Source organism: Anser brachyrhynchus, assembly GCF_964034855.1.
Source record: "Anser brachyrhynchus genome assembly, chromosome: 4".
Lineage (NCBI taxonomy): Eukaryota > Metazoa > Chordata > Aves > Anseriformes > Anatidae > Anser > Anser brachyrhynchus.
The window spans coordinates 78,687,964-78,706,426 of NC_137698.1; the positions used below are offsets into that span (position 1 = coordinate 78,687,964).

An 18,463-nucleotide genomic window follows, 5' to 3' on the forward strand; every position below is an offset into this window, starting at 1 on the left:
CGAGCGGCTGGGCACGGCGGGCAGCAGGGGCCAGCTGGAGCAGCTGGGCCACCCGGGGGGGCTTCGGGCGAGAATTAATGAACTTCAGCCTTGTGAGATGCGGAGGGAGGGAGCTGAAGAGCACGGGGCCCCTCCTCGGAGCCCGGGGCTCTGTCGGGAGCAGCGCGGCGAGCGGGTGCTTGGGGAGGACGGAGAGGGCTCTGGCACGGAGATGCCTTGAAAAGGTGATGTCCAGCCGGAGGGGGGGACCTGCCCAAGTCACCCCGGCTCCACCTGGACTCGTCTGCCTGGGCGTGCAGCTTAGCAGACGACGGAGGTTTAACCTCGCCGCTGCTGGATGCGGGGGGGGTCTCAGCAGGAGGCTGGGGGGGGCCCTGCTGCCCCCACAGGCTTCCGCTCTGCTCCCGTCGCATCCCTCCCTCAGCACTCACAGGCACAACCTGCAGCCATGGGAGCAAAGCCAGCCCCTCGCTTGGGGAGCTCAGGGCCCCCCCGGTCACTGTGTGTGTCCCCCACAACAGGTCTCAGCCCCCACCTCTGCAGCAAGAGCAGACCCCAAAGCCCCACCAGCTTTCCCAGGCCCTTGTCCTGCCAAGCGTGCCTCTCTCCGGGGATTCCCACAGCACCTACAGACCCTGGCTCCCTCCTTAATCTGTCCCATAGTGAAGGATTAATTCTGCTTTATCAAATCAGACTTGCTATTTCTGTGACTTGTGTCCTTTGCTCCTGTCACTGTGCTGCCCTCGGGGACCGCCGCTAGCTCCAGTTTGTGGCACCGGGGGTCCCAGAGCGGATAGGTGCTGTGGGGACAGCCTGAGCGCTGGCACGGGGACGTGGGTCTGTGTGTGCCAGCTGGGCGAGCAGATTAGCTAGAAATGTTGGAAACAGCCAATCTTTAAGGCCCCTTCCAACCCAAACCATGCGATTATCCTACGGGGTTTGGGTGTGGAGAGGCGGTGGGGCAGAGGGATGCTCGGGAAAGGCAGGAGAGGCAATGGGATCAGATGGGGGGGTGGGCGCTGCCCCATGCCCTGCGCCAGCCGCAGCACGCTCCCGCAGTAAATAAACAAGAGCAGCAAAGCAGCCGGATAACACTGGATTAAGCGCCCACGTGGGCAGGCATCGCCCCCGCCACCACCACCCCGACGCGTGGGCACCCACAGCAGAGCCGGCTCCGGCACGGGTGGCCTCAGGGTGACATCTAACGGCGGCGAGCCGGGAGGGGACAGGGCACGAGGTGCTGCAAGCAAACCCCCACAGTGAGCCCCTGACAGAGCCACCTGCCCGCTGCGCCGGGGAAATGGGGCGCTGTGACCATGGGGCTGGCCCCGAGCATCGCGTCCCTGATGTGTGCGCCTCGGAGCCACGTCCGCAGGACAGGCGGTCACCGGCTGCTCCGTGGTGGCCACAGGCAAACCACAGGGGATAAAGCAGGAGAGAGCAGCACCCAGCAGCACGGGGGGCCCTGTGGGAACCAGCCCTGCCTGCCCCCCAGCTCCCTCTGAGCTCCCCCAGTTCTCAAAGCAGCCCCCAGGGTGCTGAGCACTGTCCCAGCCCCCCGCACAGACGCGCTGCTCGCTGCTCCGTGCTTTATTTCCAGACAGGTGAGTAGCACGCAGCCCCCCGGGGGCAGTGGCTCAGTCGGGGGGGGAGGATGGTGGTGCTGGAGAGGCCGACACCAGGCTTGCACCCCCCCCAGGGGGGGGTCCTGGGTTTTCGGCATCTCCGAGCAGCCACAGACTGCGGCGCACCGCGCGCAGCCGGAGCACACGGGCACTGTGCCCAGCACAGAGCTGTGCCCACGTGCAGCAGGGGAGGGAGGGAGACAGGGGGGGCTTGGAGGGGGTGTCAGGATGGGGCTGGGCTGCCCCAGGGTGGCTCTGGGCCCCCCTCTCCGGGGCTGTGCGGTTTCCAGCTGCTACAGTCGCTCCTGGGCCAAAGAGCCAGCGGCTTAGGATGCTCCATCCACCTGCACAGGTTCAGGGCTGGCTGGAGAGGCACTGCCCAGGGCAGCACCCACCGCGCCCCGGGGAGCACCCACGTGAAACCCCCCCAGGAGCAGCCTGCGGGAATGAACCTGACCCTCACGAGGCCCTTCAGGGGGTGCTGGGCTGCAGCCCGGACCCCCAGTGCCCATCCGCCCAGACCCCCATGAGAGCCAGACCCCGACCCCAGCCATCCCCCAGCACCGTGCCCCATGGCCTTGGTGGGGCTGGGGACGTTCAGGACCCCTCAGAGTTGGTGGAGCAGAGAGAAAATGGGGGAAGAGGGCTGTGGGCAGGCAAGGGCAGGTTGCAGGGAGCCCGTGGGTGCTCCAGCACGCTGCTCCCCACGGACACCCAATGATGGGAGCTCGGGGCAGGGTCCTCGAAGCCAGCCCCAGCACCCCTGACTCCTACCTGCAGCTGCTCCTGCTTCCTGCTCAGCTCGAAGGTGTCCTCAGCCCGCGGCAAGCCCCAAATCTTCCGCAGCCTGGGCAGAAGGAGAGGCAGCTGCCACCCGCTGCCCCCTGCCCACGTGTCCCCACGTCCCCGTCCCAGCCAGGGGACGTTACCTGGGCCACAGCCTCACAGCCAGGAGGGCCAGGAGAGCCACGCAGAGCAGGGCGAGGAGCAGCCCGGCCAGGATGGTGAACACCAGGAGGTGGGAGAGCGCTGCGGGAACAGGAGGGGGGGGGTCCCATCAGTGCCGGGGGCTGGGGCCGGGCTGGAGGTGCTTTGGGGAGCCTCCTCCTCCAGGCCCCTTCCCTGTGCCTGCAGCCGCAGCATGGCCATGGCGTGGGGTCTGTGCCTCGCCCCCCGTGGGATCCAGTGGATCACAGATGTGCCACGGGTGGGGGGGCGCAGTGCGGCACGGCACAGCGGGGACCTCACGGGGACACTGGTGCTGGTGTGCCCCTGCCTGTGTCGCTGCCCCTGCACCCAGGTGGGACAGGCTGGCACATCACTGTGTGCCCCCCCGCTGGGTGCTGTCCTGCCCCCCCATACCCTTTGCCAACACGTGGGGCTGGGGGCCACGCACAGCAGCAGACAGCATGAGCATGCTTTGCCTTCCACTGAACCCTGCCCTAGCCCATTTCTGCTCACTTTTTTGATCAAGCTTTAGCATTCAACTCAGTTTTCTGCTTGTGGGGGTGTGTTGTAGCCCTTACAAAGCATCCTTCCGCCCCCAGCCTGGGATGCTGCAGGAGAAAAGCTCCTTGGAACAAAATATCGAATTCAAGAACAAAACGCGTGCTTTGGCAGTGAAACTCTCTTTGCCTTTCCACCAAAAAACTCAAACTTCTGCCGGTCGTCCCCCACCACCCTAAAACCTGAAATCCCACGGACCCCCCCCCTGGGCAGAGCATCCCCGCGGGGTCTGGCCCCACTCACTGCGGGTGTCGAAGTAGGCGCTGGCCGTGGCGTTGCCCAGCGCGTTGCTGGCCACGCAGCTGTACTCGGCCGAGTCCTCGGGCCCCACGGCCGCGATCTCCAGGCGCAGCGCGTTGCGGGAGGTGGCTGCACGCAGCCCCGGGGCGGAGGCCGTGGCCAGGCTGGAGGCCAGGAGGTGGCCGCGGCGGTACAGGGCGAGGGCGGCGGGCGGGTGGCTATCGGCCGCGCACAGCACGATGCCCACGCGCCCGCTGCGGTTCTCCAGGAAGGTGCTGACAGCCACGGCCCGCGGGGCGTCTGCATGGAGGGAAGGGGGCTGGGTGGGCCGTGGCGCAGGGAACCCCATCCCGGGCTACAGGGAGAGGAGCGGGGCAGGGAGAGGGGGAAGAAGAGGAGGAGGAAGGGCCATGTCCCCTGCGGCAGGACCGTGCAGACGGGACACGTGTGGCAGCCTGCCCTGTCCCCGCGGGGCTGGGGGACACTCACAGAGCACGCTGAGGCTGAGCGGGGCCGAGGCCGCGCTGCCCCGCACGCCGCTCGCCCGGCAGTGGTAGAAGCCAGCGTCGGTGCTGGAGACGGGGCCGAGGACGAGGGCGCTGGCCGGTCCCTCCCGCAGCCACCGGCTGTTCTTGTACCACGTGTAGTTGGCCTCGTCGCCCACCCAGGGCACCGCCGAGCAGTTCATGGTGGCCGTGGCACCTTCGGGGACTTCTGGCGAGGGCTCCACCGTGACTCGGACGCCTGAGGAGGAGGAAAGGGCCGTGCAGCCGGCGCGGCACAAGGCACACGGGGATGCCCCACGGCCAGCTCCGGGCAGCACGGCGCTCACCGCTCGCCGCGAGGAGCAGGGAGGCGGTCGCGGTGCCGAAGCTGTTGTTGGCCGAGCAGACGTAGAGCCCCGCGTCCCCCGGGCCCAGCGCCGCCATCCGCACCCGCAGGGCGTTGGGCTCGGCCTGGACGGAGACGCGGGGGTCGGAGGGGCCCTGCATGGAGGCGAGGGGCGTGAGACCCCGCAGCAGCGCGATGTCGGCGGGCGGGTGGCAGTCCACCGTGCAGAGCAGCTCGGCCTGCCGCCCGCCCCACGGCTCCACCAGGGACACGAAGGACAGGTCCCGGGGCGCGTCTGCAACGACAAGGACAGCACTTCGCCTCCTGGCTCTGGCTGGCCTCGGGGGAACACGTCCCCCCTCTGGCCTGGGGGGTTTTATGCGTTCGTTGCTGGCTCAGGCTGGGGAGATGGGGCACGGTGAGGGTGGGGAAGCATCCGTCAGCCAAAGCAAGCCCCCCCCCCGGTAGGACAGCAGCGTGCTCTCCACCGCAGCCCTTCCCCTGCACCGCCCCACGGGGTTTTAAACCGTTTTAACACCAATTTTTCTCCTTCCAACCCCCCCTTTGGAACAGTGGCTCGGACACCCTCGGGAGGGGACCGGCGGTCACCAGATGGCGACACAGCCCGCGCTTCCCTCCCCGGCAGCTCGCCCCGGCGCGGGGCAGCCCCCGCAGCCCCCCCCGCACTCACACAGCACCCGCAGGGCTGCGGGGGGGGCCCGGCGGCTGCGCGCCCCCGTGCGCGCCTGGCAGCTGTAGGCGCCCGCGTCGCTGCTGCGCGCGGCGTGGAGCAGGAGCGCGGCGCCGGGACCCTCCTGCACCCAGCGCCCGTTCTTGAACCAGGTGTAGACGGTGCCCGGCTGGGCCCCCGCGTCCTCGCAGCTCAGCGTCACCGCCGTGCCCTCGTGCACCTCGGTGCCCGGCCGCACCACCACCCTGACGGCTGCCAGAGACACGGGGATGGGGGTGCCGGTGGGTGGCAGGGCCGCGGGACCCCCCCTCCGTGCCCACGGCGAGGCTTGGAGGGGGCACCGAGCCCCGAGCCCCCCTGTGCCACGCTCACCTTGCACGCGGAGAGGCAGGGATGTGCGGGTGCTGCCGAGGGGGCTGCGTGCCCGGCACTCGTATTCGCCCTCGTCCTGCGCCGCGGCGGCCGGCAGCTCCAGGCGCAGCGCGTTGGGAGAGGGCGAGCGGTGGCCGGCGGCCGCAGCCGCGCTGGAGGCCACCAGCTGCCCCTCCCTGTGCAGGCTGACCTCGGCCGGGGGGATGCTCTCGACGGTGCAGAGCAGGATGACGGCTCTCCCCCCGCTGCTCTCCGCGAAGGCTTTCAGCTGCATGTTCCGGGGGGGGTCTGGAAACGAGAGGGGAGGGGGCTGTGGGCCGAGCGCCATCTCACCGGGAGGGAAACGGCTGCCGAGGGGCAGCTCCCACGCCGGCGATGCTCCGTCTTCACCGGTGATCTCTCGCCTCCACCACGCCGTGAGCTGAGCGGCGATGCCTCCGGCCAGGACCTGCTGCGCCGCTTGCAGCAGCTGCTCTGCCTGGCAGCACTGCCTGGACTCCCTGCGCCTCCCTCGAACCAAAGCACAGCTCAGCACACCACAAAGCGACGCTCGGAGCCCGTTCCCACCTGCAGCCTGCTCACAGCTTGGCCCCTGGGTCTCCGCTCGCACCCGGCCCAGCAAACCCCCCTCTGCTGGAAACACCAGGGCTGGCGAAACGGCAGCAAAAACCTGGGCTGTAACTCAGGCCCAGGACACCAAGGTGGTGTTAGCAGCACCCATCCTGCATTCCCCACCCAAAACCGGGAGCAGGGAGAGACGTGACGCATTTTTGAGGCTCTGTGGAGGACATTTCCTGGAGAGCCCCTCGGCAGTCACTCCTCGCAGCAGACTTATAAGTTAAAGCCATCTTTTTCTACTAAAAAGGAAAATCTTCTATTCTGACTTGCAGCTACAGTTTTTGCGCATCTTTTTTTAAACAAAGTCTGGTTTCAATTTGCCAAAGCAGGAAAGAAAAAAAAAATATCCTGTGATCTTCCCTGAAAGCCAAAATTTTTTCTGTTTCAGTTTTGGTTCAAAATGTAAAGAAAACTTGAAAAAAAAGCTTGGAAAAACTGGAAAACCCCCTGGGCACTGCAGGCCATGCCCAGGGGGTTTTCCAGCCCAGGGAAAGGGATGGGGGCTCCGAAGCCCCCCCGAACTCACAGAGGACGCTGAGGGTGCTGGGGGCCACGCTGCGGGTGCCGGCGGGGCTCTGCACGGCGCAGTGGTAGGAGGCGGCATCGGCGGCCACCACGCTGGGGAAGACGATGTGCGGGGCCGTGCCGCTGCTGAGCCAGACCTTGTTCTTGTACCAGGTGTAGGTCAGAGCCTCCTGGGCGGCGCTGTCCACCGCACAGGTCAGGGTCACGGCGTCCCCTTCACGGACGTCCGGGGAGGGCGAGATCCAGACCCGGGCAGCTGCGATGGGGGGAGAAGAGACGGTCAGGGAAATGAACTCTGGGCTCCAGCACGTTATGGTTCTACCACCTGGGACTGTTCTCTGGGCTCCCTCCCTGCAGTTCCAGGCAAGAAGTGAAGGAGACACTTCAGCCACCACTAATTCCTCTCCCTGCCCTGCAGCAGCACAGCGCAGGGTGACGGCAGCTGCGCGAGCCCAGCCACGACAGAGCTGTGGACAGATGCCATGGGAGCTTCCTACAGCGACACGTCCCCTTGGAGAGGGAGCTGCAGCTCCTGCTCCATGTGCGCGCTCCCCCCAGTAACCCTCCATCCCCATAAACCCGCAGTTTCCACCATTTCTTCCCCGTTTCTGTGCTGCCCATTTTATTCTACCTCTCTCCCCGCCTCCTTTCCCCATGGGCATCCTCCAGCTCGTGTCTGCCTCCACCCACACCTCCACTGCAGCCCCCAGCACCCATCCCTCCGGGTGGCACACAGCTGGTGCCTGTCTGAGCGCCGTGCCCACCCCGTGCCCACCCCATGCCCACCCTGTGCCCACCGCACTCACTCCCTGCCGTGAAGTTCGCCGCGGTGCTCGCGTTGCCGTAGGCGTTGCTGGCGGCGCACACGTACTCGCCCTCGTCCTCCAGCAGCACGTCGCCCATGCTCACCCGCAGGCTGTTGGTGGCCGCAGTGACGCTGAGCCGCGGGGAGGTGGCGGGTGCTGGCAGCACGCTGGAGGCCACCAATGCGCCGTCCTTGAAGAGCTCCAGCTGCGCCGGGGGGCTGCTGTCCACCCGGCACTGCAGCACGCCCCGCCGCCCCCCTGGCGTCTCCAGGAAGGAGCTGAGCACCGGCAGCCGGGGGGGATCTGCAGGGCGAGATGTGGCCGGGTGTGAGCGAGGCCGGGCCCCCGGGGGTTTTTTGGGTACCCCTCGGGGAGCACCCGCACGGCGGCACCGCACGCTCGCAGCAAAGCACCGGCAGCCTTTTCCTTGCCAGGAGTTTCCCCCTCTGTCCCAGAAGGACGACATTTCTCCAAAACTCAAGTCTTGAAAAGTGTAAGTAATTAGGTCACTCAAAATGTGTTGGTTTAACAGAACCAAAGCACTGGTTGTTGCATTTCTCCCCCCTTTTTAAGTGAGAGCCGGCAGCGGGGTCCCAGGGGTGGCCACAGCGCTTCCACCAGACAGCCCTGCCTGAACGGGGACACCTGCAGGTGAGGTGGCTTCTGTATGGCCTTATCGAGGAGCTACGTTCCCACCAACACCCTACTTTTAACATTCTGGCCTTTTCTCAGGGCAGACCATGCTCCTTTACTGAACGTGCGGAGCTGTTGTTAAACCCCAGCCTCTCTCTGCGCGGGGGCCATCCGGGGACGGTGCCGGCAGCAGGGGCCGTGCCGTGCCCCGCTGTGTGCCAGCTGTGGCCCTGTGCCACGTCCCACCCCGCGTGCCGTGTCCCCACTGCCACTACGTGTCCCCAGGGACGCTGTCCCCTCGCCCCACTCACAGAGGACGCGCAGGCTGACGGCCGGGGAGACGCTGGCACCGGTCCCCGCGGGGCCGTGGGCTTTGCAGTGGTAGGAGCCCGCGGCATCGCTGGCGACGTGGGGCAGCGCGAGGACGCGGCCGGGGCTGTCCTGCACGTGCTTGCTGTCCTTGTACCAGGAGAAGACGGCGTCTGCCTGCAGCTCCCCCAGCACCTCGCACGTCAGGGAGACGTCGTCCCCTTCCAGCACCTCCGCCGACGGCGTGACGAGGACGCGGGCGGCTGAGGGAGGAGAACAGCGCGTGGTGGACACAACGCCTCGCATCGCGTTGATGCTCCTGCTGCAGCCCGAGGCTGGTGCTCGGTGCTTATATGAAGGACAACGCATTGCTCCCTGCTTCCCTTAGCTGAAACACCCGCGGGGCTCCTCTGGTTGTGTTCACCAGTGCTGGAGCTGAGCTGTTCAAATGCGGCCCATGCAGGGTGGGCGATGTGAGCCGGGACCTGCGGAGCAGCAGCCAGAGCCCAGGAGGGACCCAGCACCGTCCCCAGGGGGATGCTCTGGCCTTTCCCCACAGAAGTGACCGGTCCTGAGCACCGGGGGCTGAGCTGGGGAGCAACCCATGCCAGGCCCTGCCCAGCTGCTGCTGCGCACAGGGTTTTAGCACAAACAGCTCTTCCTGCTGCGCCCTGGGGGGAGCAGAAGCACAGCCCCTGCAGAAACTCGGCCGCGTTCTGCTGTCTGGCCACAGCCTGAGATGCTCAGTGACATTTCTCTGCCCCGCTGTCCCCATGGGACAGCTGGGACCATTATCTCTTCCCATCAGACGGCCGTGCAGACGCAGGAGCAATGCAGAAAAGGTCACAGCCTGCGCTGGCTCTCACCCAGCCCCAACCCACGGCGATTCCCACCCACCGGGACCAGCCCGTGCAGGACACACACAACGCCGGTGCTGCACGCCCGTGCTCACCCTGCACACGGAAGTAGAGGTGCTGGGACACGGTGCCGTGCGCGTTGGTGGCGGCAAGGCGGTAGGTGCCCTCATCTGCCAGCGTGACGTCCCGGACCTCCACCCGGAGGGCGTTGGGGGCGGCCGTGGCGCTGACCCTCGGGTTGGTGCTGTGCCCTGCGCTGCTGGAGGCCACCAGCTCCTCGCCCCTGTACAGGGCCAGCTGGGCGGGCGGGTTGCTCGCCACCGAGCCCTCGAAGATGGCCAGCTGGCCCCGCTGGGTCTCCAGGAAGGCGGTGAGCTGCGGGTCCCTCGGGGGGTCTGCGTGGGACAGCACAGCCATTGCACGGCTACCTGTCCCCAGCTCCACCTCGGGAAGGGGCAGGATGGGACGGGACAGGACAGGATGGGAAGGGAAGCTGCTGGCTGTGCTCCTGCAGACACTGCCCGACCAGCCCAGCTCACACTCAGGGGCATTGGTGCATGTGGCTGCAGCTGGAGCACACCTCCACGGGCTGCCAGTGTGACCTCCGGGTGGCACAGGGGGACAGATCCCCATGGGAGGAGGCACCAGGACACACAGAGGCATTCAAACACGTGCACCTGCACCCACGCTGGATTGCCCACGGGCATGCCCATGGGGGCCACGTGTCTGAGCAGAAGCGTGCACACCTGGATGTAGGCTACGTGTAAGGCTACCAACCCCAAGATGATAACAAAGTGGTTTGCGTTCACATCTCCGTATGCAGCCGCACACAGATGTGCCGTGTGCCCACCCTTGTGTGCAATGGCACGGACCCCCTGCACCAGCCCAAGGGCAGCCCCTGCCCAGAGAAGAGCAGGGGCAGCCAAAAAGCTGCTCCTGCAGCACCTGACAGCCCCCAAAACATGCCCAGCACCCCAAACATGCCCAGCACCCCAAACGTGCCCAGCACCCCAACATCCCCAGCCCCCAAAACTGACCAGCACCCCAAACATGCCCAGCACCCCAACATCCCCAGCACCCCAACATCCCCAGCACCCCGCACTCACACAGCACATCCAGCAGGACGGCGGCAGAGCTCCGGCTGCTCCTCTCGGTGGCGGCGGTGCAGTGGTAGAGCCCCGCGTCCCCGCTCGCCACCCGCCGAAGCACCAGGGATGCGTCGGGGCCCTGGGGGAGCCGCTGCCCGTTCCTGTACCAGGTGACGTTGGGCAGGGTCCGGGAGTCGCTGCTCACCTGGCAGGTCAGGTTGGCGGCGCTGCCTTCCAGCACGCGGGAGGACGGGGACACCACGGCGCGGGCAGCTGAGGGCAGGGCGGAGGCAGGAGGGGCTCAGCTGCAGCGCCCAGAGCCTCGGGGGGCTGTGGGGCTGCAAGGCAGGATGCCTGGCCCAGCACCACCACGCCGTGAGCGGCACCGCTGCGGGAGGGAGCCTGCAGGCACCTCTGCAAGTATGGCACCAGAAGGCAACGCAGCGTGCACAACACCAGTGTGGAAAAACCCTACTGGGGCTGCAAGGCAGCAGCCCACGCTCTCACCCCATGCCGGGTGTCACCCCATGCTGGGTGTCACCCCACGCCGGGTGTCACCCCACGCCAGGTGTCACCCCATGCTGGCTCCCCAGCCGGCAGCCCCCCTGCTCCCCGCTGCCACCACTTGTGACACCCAAAATATTTGCTGTTTCTCCCACTCGTGGGAAGCCAGGTCTGATTTTCCTAGCTCGCTCACAGTGCCAGAACTGGAGCCAGAAGGCTTCTCAGACTGCCCCCTGGACTCTGCACGGTGTGCCCAGCACCCAGGTCCCGCACAGGACAAGCGGTGAGCCCCGCTGGGAGCCCAGGAGGGTCGGGAAGGGCCGGCGGCTGCACCCTCCCGTTGCAGCACCCGCTGTAATCCTGCTCGTGGCCCACCCCAGCACCCTGTGCACACATTTTGAGACCGATGCTGTTTGCTACCCTGATGCTCTGGGTTTCGTGTGCACGTGTGCTACCGACGCTGGCGCTGCCTTTACACAAGCAGTACCCAGCTCCTCCTGCTCCGGCGCCCCTCTCCACCCTCCCCTGTCCCAGGACTTCCCCAGCGCTCAGACCCTGGGGGCTCAGGCCCCGGGCACCCTCCCACCCCCCCAGCACCACACTCACTCTCGGCACTGAAGGCCATGGAGGTGCTGGCGTTGCCCTGAGTGTTCCCAGCCCGGCACACGTAGGTGCCCTCGTCCTCCAGCACCACGTCCCGCAGCTCCAGCCTCAGGCTGTTGTACGAGGCTGTCGCCTGCAGCCGGGGGCTGGGGGCTGGGGGGCAGCCCTGCGTGCAAGCCAGTGCCTCGTCTCCTCGCCACAGGGTCAGGTTGGCCTCCGGGTCGCTCTCGACGGTGCACTGGATGATGCCCAGCTGCCCGCCCTGGGTCTCCAGGAGGGAGCTCATCACCGGCTGCCGGGGTGGGACTGCAGGGACAAAGCAGCGTGGGTGAGAATGGGACCGTGGGGTTAGGGGACCCCCTGAAGCTGGGGGATCCCTGCCCTCCTGCCTGCATTCACCCAGGGCAGAGGGTCCCACGTCCACCCGCTCTCCACAAGGGACCTGCGTGTCCCCAGCACCTCCAAGGGCACTGCTCTGCCCTGGGGTGAGGCACATTCCCTACCACGACTACAAAAACCCACGCCTTCCTCAGCACTGAGCCTTCCCAGTTGCGTTTCCGTTGTTTGCTATCAGGGAAGATTTTTATTTTTATTTTTTCCCAGCACGAAATATTTGGAAGGCGAAATCAAACCGGGATATATTTTTCACAGGGCAACTTGGGCTCATTTCGTGCTCTGAGAAATATAAATTAATATCACGGGATGTTTTCAAGTCCTTTGTTTCCTGGGAATTAGGGGCTTTTCTGGACTTCCCCCCCCGCCCCCGGAATGGTTCACCCACGGCACTCACAGAGCACGCGGAGCGGGACGGCCGCCGAGGTGTGGCTGTGGCCACTGCCCTGTGCCAGGCACTGGAAGGCGCCGGCGTCGGCGCTGCGGACAGCCGGGAAGCTCAGCGCCGGCTCCGCGCCCTCCCGCAGCCACCGGCCGTTCCTGTACCAGGTGAACGTGGCCGGCCCCGCGTCGCCCAGCACCTCGCAGCTCAGGGTGACGGCTTCCCCCTCCCGCACCTCCGCCGAGGGCTGGATCAGGACTCTGGCAGCTGGAGGAGGGAAAGGAGAGGCTGGGCTGTCAGGGAAACCTCTGCTGCTAAACCTTTGCCCTCGCAGTGGATCCGCCTGTTCAAATCCCCCCACACCACCGCCCTCCAGCGCACGGATCCGGGCAGCCCCCAGCCAAGGGCTCGCGGAGCTGGGGGGACGCTCGAGGGAGCTGGCAGCCACCCGGGATGTCCCCAGCCATTCTCACCGCTCCTCTGCCACCAGCACCCACGGGTGCCTTCTGGAGAATTCACTTTGCTCCCACCAGGCCCCCGTGTTTGGTGAGAGGAACTGGGCCAGGAAAGGGGCTGGGGAGGAGGTGAGGGGCTCGGATGGAGCCACCTCAGGCTCTCGGAAACAAACCCAGCTAACAGCGCCACCCAGAGCAGCGTTATTTCCTTTGGAACCCTGAGGTCCAGCCTGGTTTCTTTCGACGTCCTAAGGATTCCCCTGGATGTGTTTTTGGGGGCTTTCCCCTCCTCCCCTTTCATTGCTGCTTCCCTTCCACCCCAGCTCTCCAAAGCGGGGGGAGCGGCAGGGTGTGATGAGAGGAGCAGGGGACCCCCTCCATGCCCGGGTGCTGCTCCCGCCCCACGCTACCTGCACCGGGAGGAACGGGCTTGGACAAGCTCTGCTGCAGACTTTGAATTGCAAAGCTCCAAACCACCTCCAGCTGTGAAACCTCCTGGGGTGGGGAAGGGCCACAGGGGACGGCACCACGAGCACCAACCCCGGTACCCGGGAACATGGCAGGACCCACAGCCACGCAGAAACCCCCCGACACCCCCAGGTCCGTGCTGGAGGAGGTGCCGCGCCCCCGGCCCCGGGGACAGGAGCAGGCAGGGCACGGCAGGACTCACTGTGGGTGACGAAGGGCTGCGTGGCGCTGGCGTTCCCCAGGGCGTTGGTGGCGGTGCAGCGGTACTGCCCGCCATCCTGCGGCCGCACGCCGCGGATCTCCAGGCGCAGGGCATTGCGGGTGGCGGTGACGGCGAGCCGCTGGCTGGGGGCCGCCTGCGAGCCGCTGGTGGCCACCAGGTCGCCGTCACGGTACAGCGCCAGGGTGGCCGGCGGGCTGCTGTCCACTGTGCAGTGCACGACAGCCAGCCCGCCGCCCTGCGGCTCCTGCAGCAGCGTCAGGGAGGGGGTCCTGGGGGGGTCTGCGGCACGGGGAGAGGGGTCAGCGGCCGTGCTGGCCCCGGGAGGCCCCGGCATCACGGCCGTACCTGGGCGGCCGCACACACGTCACGTCCACCCAGCCCTGCCAGCGAGCACAGCTGCTCCTCGGAGCTGCTTTCCCACTGACGTAAGCGGGTTATATTTATGAACAGAAATGTCAGAGCCAAACCCAGGGCTATTTTATTTTTCCCCTGACTTGCAAAAGCTCTTGAGCTGTTATTATCACCGCTGGCTCCTGGGTTAGTAACCTCCGAGCGGAGTTTATGGCGCGCATCGGAGGGGCGGGAGGTGCTGAAGTGAGCGGACGGGCGCCTGGTGCGGGGAGCTCACCCACTGCCGCCTTCACGGGGCTCACGGCCAGGAACTGCTGCATCTGCAGCATCTCCTGCCTGGGTCTCACCCGGCGAGGCTGAACCCCCCTTCCCAGCCGGACTGATAGTGTCTGGGGCAGCCTGGGGCTTGCACAGCCCCTGGCACCAAGGGAGCTCGCCCGTGGGGACCCCCCTGTCCCCGCAGGGTGATGGCCAGGGCCACGAGCACTCACATGTCACGCTCAGGCTGACGGGCTGGGACGCGGTGCTGCCCCGGTCGTTGGTCACCTTCACAGAATCACAGAATCACAGGATCACAGGATCACAGGATCACAGGATCACAGGATCACAGGGTCATCCAAGTCGTAAGAGACCTCCGAGATCACCGAGTCCAACCTCACCTTGCAGGAGTAGAAGCCGGCGTCGCTGGCGGCCAGGCGGTGGAAGAGCAGGGTGTGCGCGGGGCCGTCCTGCAGCCAGGCGCTGTTCTTGTACCACGTGTAGTTCAGGTCCTGGCCCTCCCTGCTGGGCACGTCGCAGGACAGCTCGGCGCTCGTCCCCTCCTGCACCTCGGCCGCAGGGCTCACGGAGATCTCGGCGGCTGGCGGAGACGGGAGCACGCTCAGGGCGGGCAGGAGACCCCCAGGAGGCTGCCCAGGGGGCAGTTTCTGAATTTAATGCAATATTCCCCGGGGCAAAATCCTATGCTTGTGCAGCAGCGCCCCGTGTCACTAGGACCTGTGCTCGGGTACACGCAGAGCCCACCCAAGGTGCCCCAGCCCAGGGGAGATGCTTTCCCACCCGGTCCCATCACAGCCAGCCTGGATCCCTTGGGGAATTGCCCGTTTCAGACTGGGTGCCCCCCTCCCAGCCAGCACCATCCCAGGGCACAGCCCCCCCGGCACTTACAGAAGACGTAGAGCATCACGGCGGGCGCCGCGCCGGCCCCGAGGGCGTTGTGGGCTTCGCAGCGGTACTGCCCGTGGTCCGCCCGCCGCACGCCCCGCAGGGTCAGGGTGGGCTCGCTGCCCACGGCGGCGCCGTCCTTGTACCACTGGTACGCGGAGACCGGCGGGTAGCTGCTGTTCACCAGGCAGCTGAGGGACACCGTGTCCCCCACGCGGATGTTCTGCGTCGAGGGGGTGATCGACACCCTGGTGCCTTTCGGGGCGTCTGCGGGGGGGGACAGACAGATGTGGTGGCGGAGGGGAAGCTGGGCAGGGCCCTGGGGGCGCTGCCGCAGAGCTTCCTGCTGGTTGTATGGCAGGGAAGGGAGCCCTGAGAGGCTCTGCCCAGAGGAAAGGAGCAGGGAAAAGGGGACAAAGCTGTGACAGTGGTGGCAGAGAGGGCAGGGAGGAGCACCGCAGGATGTTTGTGGGACCTGCACGGGCCCTGGCCACGAGAGCCGTGGAGGAGCAGGGAGGGAGGAGCTGGGGACACTCTGCCCTGGCTTTCTGCGAGGGACCTCGGGGGTGGCCCGGCAGCGGGAGAGGTGTCCCCGTGCCGTGCTCCGAGCCGCCCCACGTACGTCTCACCCGCAGGACCAGCTCCCCGCTCGCCTTCTGGGAACCGTGGAGAACCTCGCAGAAGAGCGCCCTGGAGTGGTCCTTCCAGGAGAAGGAGGTGACGAGGCTCAGGTGGCGGCCGACCCCGCTGGTGTCCAGCTGGACGCGGCCGGACACGGAGGAGACGCGCTCATCGTAGCCCACCCAGCGCAGGGCCGCGTCGCTCAGCGGGCAGACGTAGGGCGTGGAGCACTGGAAGGTGACCTCCGTCCCCTCGGACACCTCCTCGCTGGCGGCAATGTTGGGGCGCTCCAGGACATCTGGGGATGGAGAGCCGAGGGTGGGACGTCCCCACGGGACGGGAGAGCGCGGGACCGGGGGGATCGCCACCGTACCCACCCGAAACGCTCAGCACCACGTCCTGCTCCGCCGACCACCGGTCTCCATCGATGATCTCGAAGCGGAACTTATAGGACCCGCTGTCCTCCGGCGTCACCCCCCGCAGCAGCAGGGTGCAGTTGTGAGCAGTCGGGTCCCCCAGGAGCTGGGTTCGGCCCAAGAACCTGGCGTCCACCTCCTGGCCCTCCGAGTGGTACACCATGGTCTTTTGGGTGCTGAAGTCCTTGTACCAGATGGCCACGATGCCTTTGCTGGCCGAGATGCTGTCGGGGAAGCTCAGCGTGCAGGGAAACACCACGCAGGAGCCCGTGATGCTCCACAGCTCACGGGGGTAGGTGACACCCCAGGAGCCGTGGGCTGTCAGAGGGAAGGCAAGGTCTGGGTCATGCGGGGTGGCCGCTGGTGCACAGCTCCCCTGCACCATCCCGTGAGCCCTGTGCCACTGCTCCTCTACCCATCCAGCCAGGGCCACGGTGGGCAGGGAGGGTTTGGGAGAGGCGAGCTAAACCCTCCAGGAGAAAGCATGGAGGTGGAGATAAATAGGGAAAAGTCCGGCCGGGGGCAATGTTCCCAGCTGGGCTTCCAGCCGGTGAAAAGCACCAGCTGGACTCAAAGAGCAAAGGCCTAAATCACCAGTAAGAAAAGGGGAGATTTGCCCTCTGAGCCCTTCGGGAGCTCGTTTCCTTGCCCCTCTCCCTGTCTCCTTGTCCTTTCTCCATGCCCTGGCTGTCCCACCGCCATCCCACCCCATCCCATCCTGGTCCGTGGGCTGGGGGGATGCAGGGGGCAGCAGGATGGAGTGGTGGCACCTTACCTGGGGGGACAAGGCTGGCCAGGAGGACGAGCCACTGCAGCTGGGATGTGGCCACAGCCATGGGGCAGGCAGCAGAGGGCAGGCTCGGGCACACACTGGCAGGAGGTGGCTGGTGGTTGTGCAGCAGCCCCTGATGGCAGGAAGGTGGCCAAAGGCCCCAGAACCACGTTAATCCACCCAGCCCCACTTCACCCTGCATCACACCGCCCCCAGGGCTCTGCCAGCCAAGGCATCCCGCAGGTGTTTGGCCAAAAGCGATCCCTCCTGAAGGGAGACTGAGCGGGGAAGCCCGTGTCTCAGCCCGTGCCCGTCGGGCACTGTCAGCAGAACATGTTGGTGGAGCCACGCGGCACAAATCCTGCCTCCGGCAGCACCGCTCCGGCTGCAGGTGGCTGCCTCATGGCAGCGGCACAGTCACCGACGTGGAGCAACGGGCGCAGGCGCTTCTTGGGGCTGGGGAGGAGGAGGAGGACGGTGAGGGAGAGCCCTGGCCCTGCCGAAGGCTCCTCCTGGGCGCTCACTGCCCCAGCGTTACCCACAGTGAGCTGGGGAGGTCAAGGACCCTGGGGAGGTCAAGGACCAAGTGCAGGTCACACAGCGAGAGGTGGACAGGTTTATTCACGGGCTCCCTGCGTTGTGCAATGCGGGGAGCAAGTGAATAATGAAGTAATATGGACATGGGGACCGTGCATGGCGTGGGCACAGAGTGGTGCGAATGCTGGTGACGTGGGGACAAAGGACAGAGGGACGCACGGCACAGCAGCCAGGTGTCCCCTCTCTGCTGAGCAGGACATGTCACCTCGTCATCTTCTGGTCCCATCACCTCCTCACCCGGCGCTGTGGGGTCACCACGAGGTGACCCCACACGGCCAGCCCGCTGCTGTCCCCAGCAGCCACCGCACAGCCCCGGCACGCCGGCAGCGGTCGGGATTAAACAGCAGCAGCACTTCCCCCTTTTTGTGCTCCTTCCATCAGTATTTTGTTCTCTACGGGCTGGGATTTATTAATCGAGGGGAAGGAAGCGCCGCGGCCCCTGCTCGCCGCCCGGTTTCGTTTCTCTGCCTCCCCTCCCAGTTTCGTTTTCTGGCGGCGGGGCCGGGGTCCCGTGAGCAGACGAGTGGGGGCACGGGGGGGGCCTGGGGCACGGCAGCTCCGCAAACCCAAAGCTCGGATGCGTTCAGCTGCCATCGATAAGCTGTGTGCGTGCACACGTGCGACACGGGGAGGTGTGGGACGGAGCAGCAGGGCTGTGCGTCGCCACCCTGACACCGACAGGACAGTACCTGGATGGCGCTGGAAAAAGGGAAAATGGGGTGACTGCCTGGGGAGGGAGCCTGTAACAGTGTTCTCTGCACCCACACACACCCACCTCTGCAGGACAGCCTCCAAAATCTCTACGGGCAATGCCAGACAGATCGCCAGCTCCTTTGGGTGCTGGTGGAACTCACCCGTGGGGCTGAGCACCGGGAGGGGCACGGGAAAACTGCTCAGCACCCCCCGGTACTGATCCTGCCCCAGCCCAGGAGGCCGCGGAGCACCCACGGCAGCACCCCCATGGCAAACCTCGGCCCCCAGCATCCCCTTCCCAGACCCTTTGCACCCCGGGGGCAGCAGCATTACCTCGGCGTGGCGGGGAGGGTCTGTGTTCCCCTGGTGGTCCCCGTGTCCCCTGGCGGTCCCCGTGTCCCCCGGCGGGCACCTGGCTGTGCCTCCACAACAGCGCCTGCCCCGTGTGGCTGGGGGCGAGCTATTTATCTGCTGCGGGAGTAAGGAGCCAAAATTCACATCACTTCCCCGTTTAGGGGTTTGTCCCTGCCTCCGGTTTTGGGAAGTGGCTGACACTGTCAGCTATTTCTTGCCTTTTACTAACGGGGGTTCTTTTGGGGCGGGCGCTAAGGTGGTCCGCATGGGAGGATTTTGCAGGGGTCCAGGCCCCCAGTCCTATTTGGGGGGGGTGAATGCTTTTGCACCCCTTCGTCATCCTTGTGCCGTTCCCAGCCCAAATTA

At 66.3% G+C, this 18,463-nt stretch overlaps 1 protein-coding gene across 1 annotated transcript; it reads right to left on the minus strand.

Annotated features, from left to right (window-relative positions):
* Window positions 1-1,575: 1,575 nt before the first annotated feature.
* SIGLEC1 (sialic acid binding Ig like lectin 1) lies at window positions 1,576-18,339 on the minus strand. Its single transcript, XM_080589071.1, has 23 exons — window positions 18,077-18,339; window positions 16,457-16,586; window positions 15,643-15,999; window positions 15,267-15,563; window positions 14,648-14,911; window positions 14,140-14,339; window positions 13,972-14,026; window positions 13,109-13,408; window positions 11,999-12,250; window positions 11,212-11,514; window positions 10,120-10,374; window positions 9,109-9,408; window positions 8,159-8,419; window positions 7,215-7,517; window positions 6,410-6,664; window positions 5,266-5,553; window positions 4,894-5,145; window positions 4,204-4,497; window positions 3,861-4,115; window positions 3,375-3,671; window positions 2,555-2,654; window positions 2,400-2,472; window positions 1,576-1,969 (listed from the first exon to the last, which is right to left on the minus strand). The coding sequence occupies exons 2-23, from the start codon at window positions 16,515-16,517 to the stop codon at window positions 1,952-1,954; spliced, it is 5,040 nt and encodes a 1,679-aa protein (XP_080445197.1). The 5' UTR covers window positions 16,518-16,586; window positions 18,077-18,339; the 3' UTR covers window positions 1,576-1,951.
* Between the last annotated feature and the right edge of the window lie 124 nt (window positions 18,340-18,463).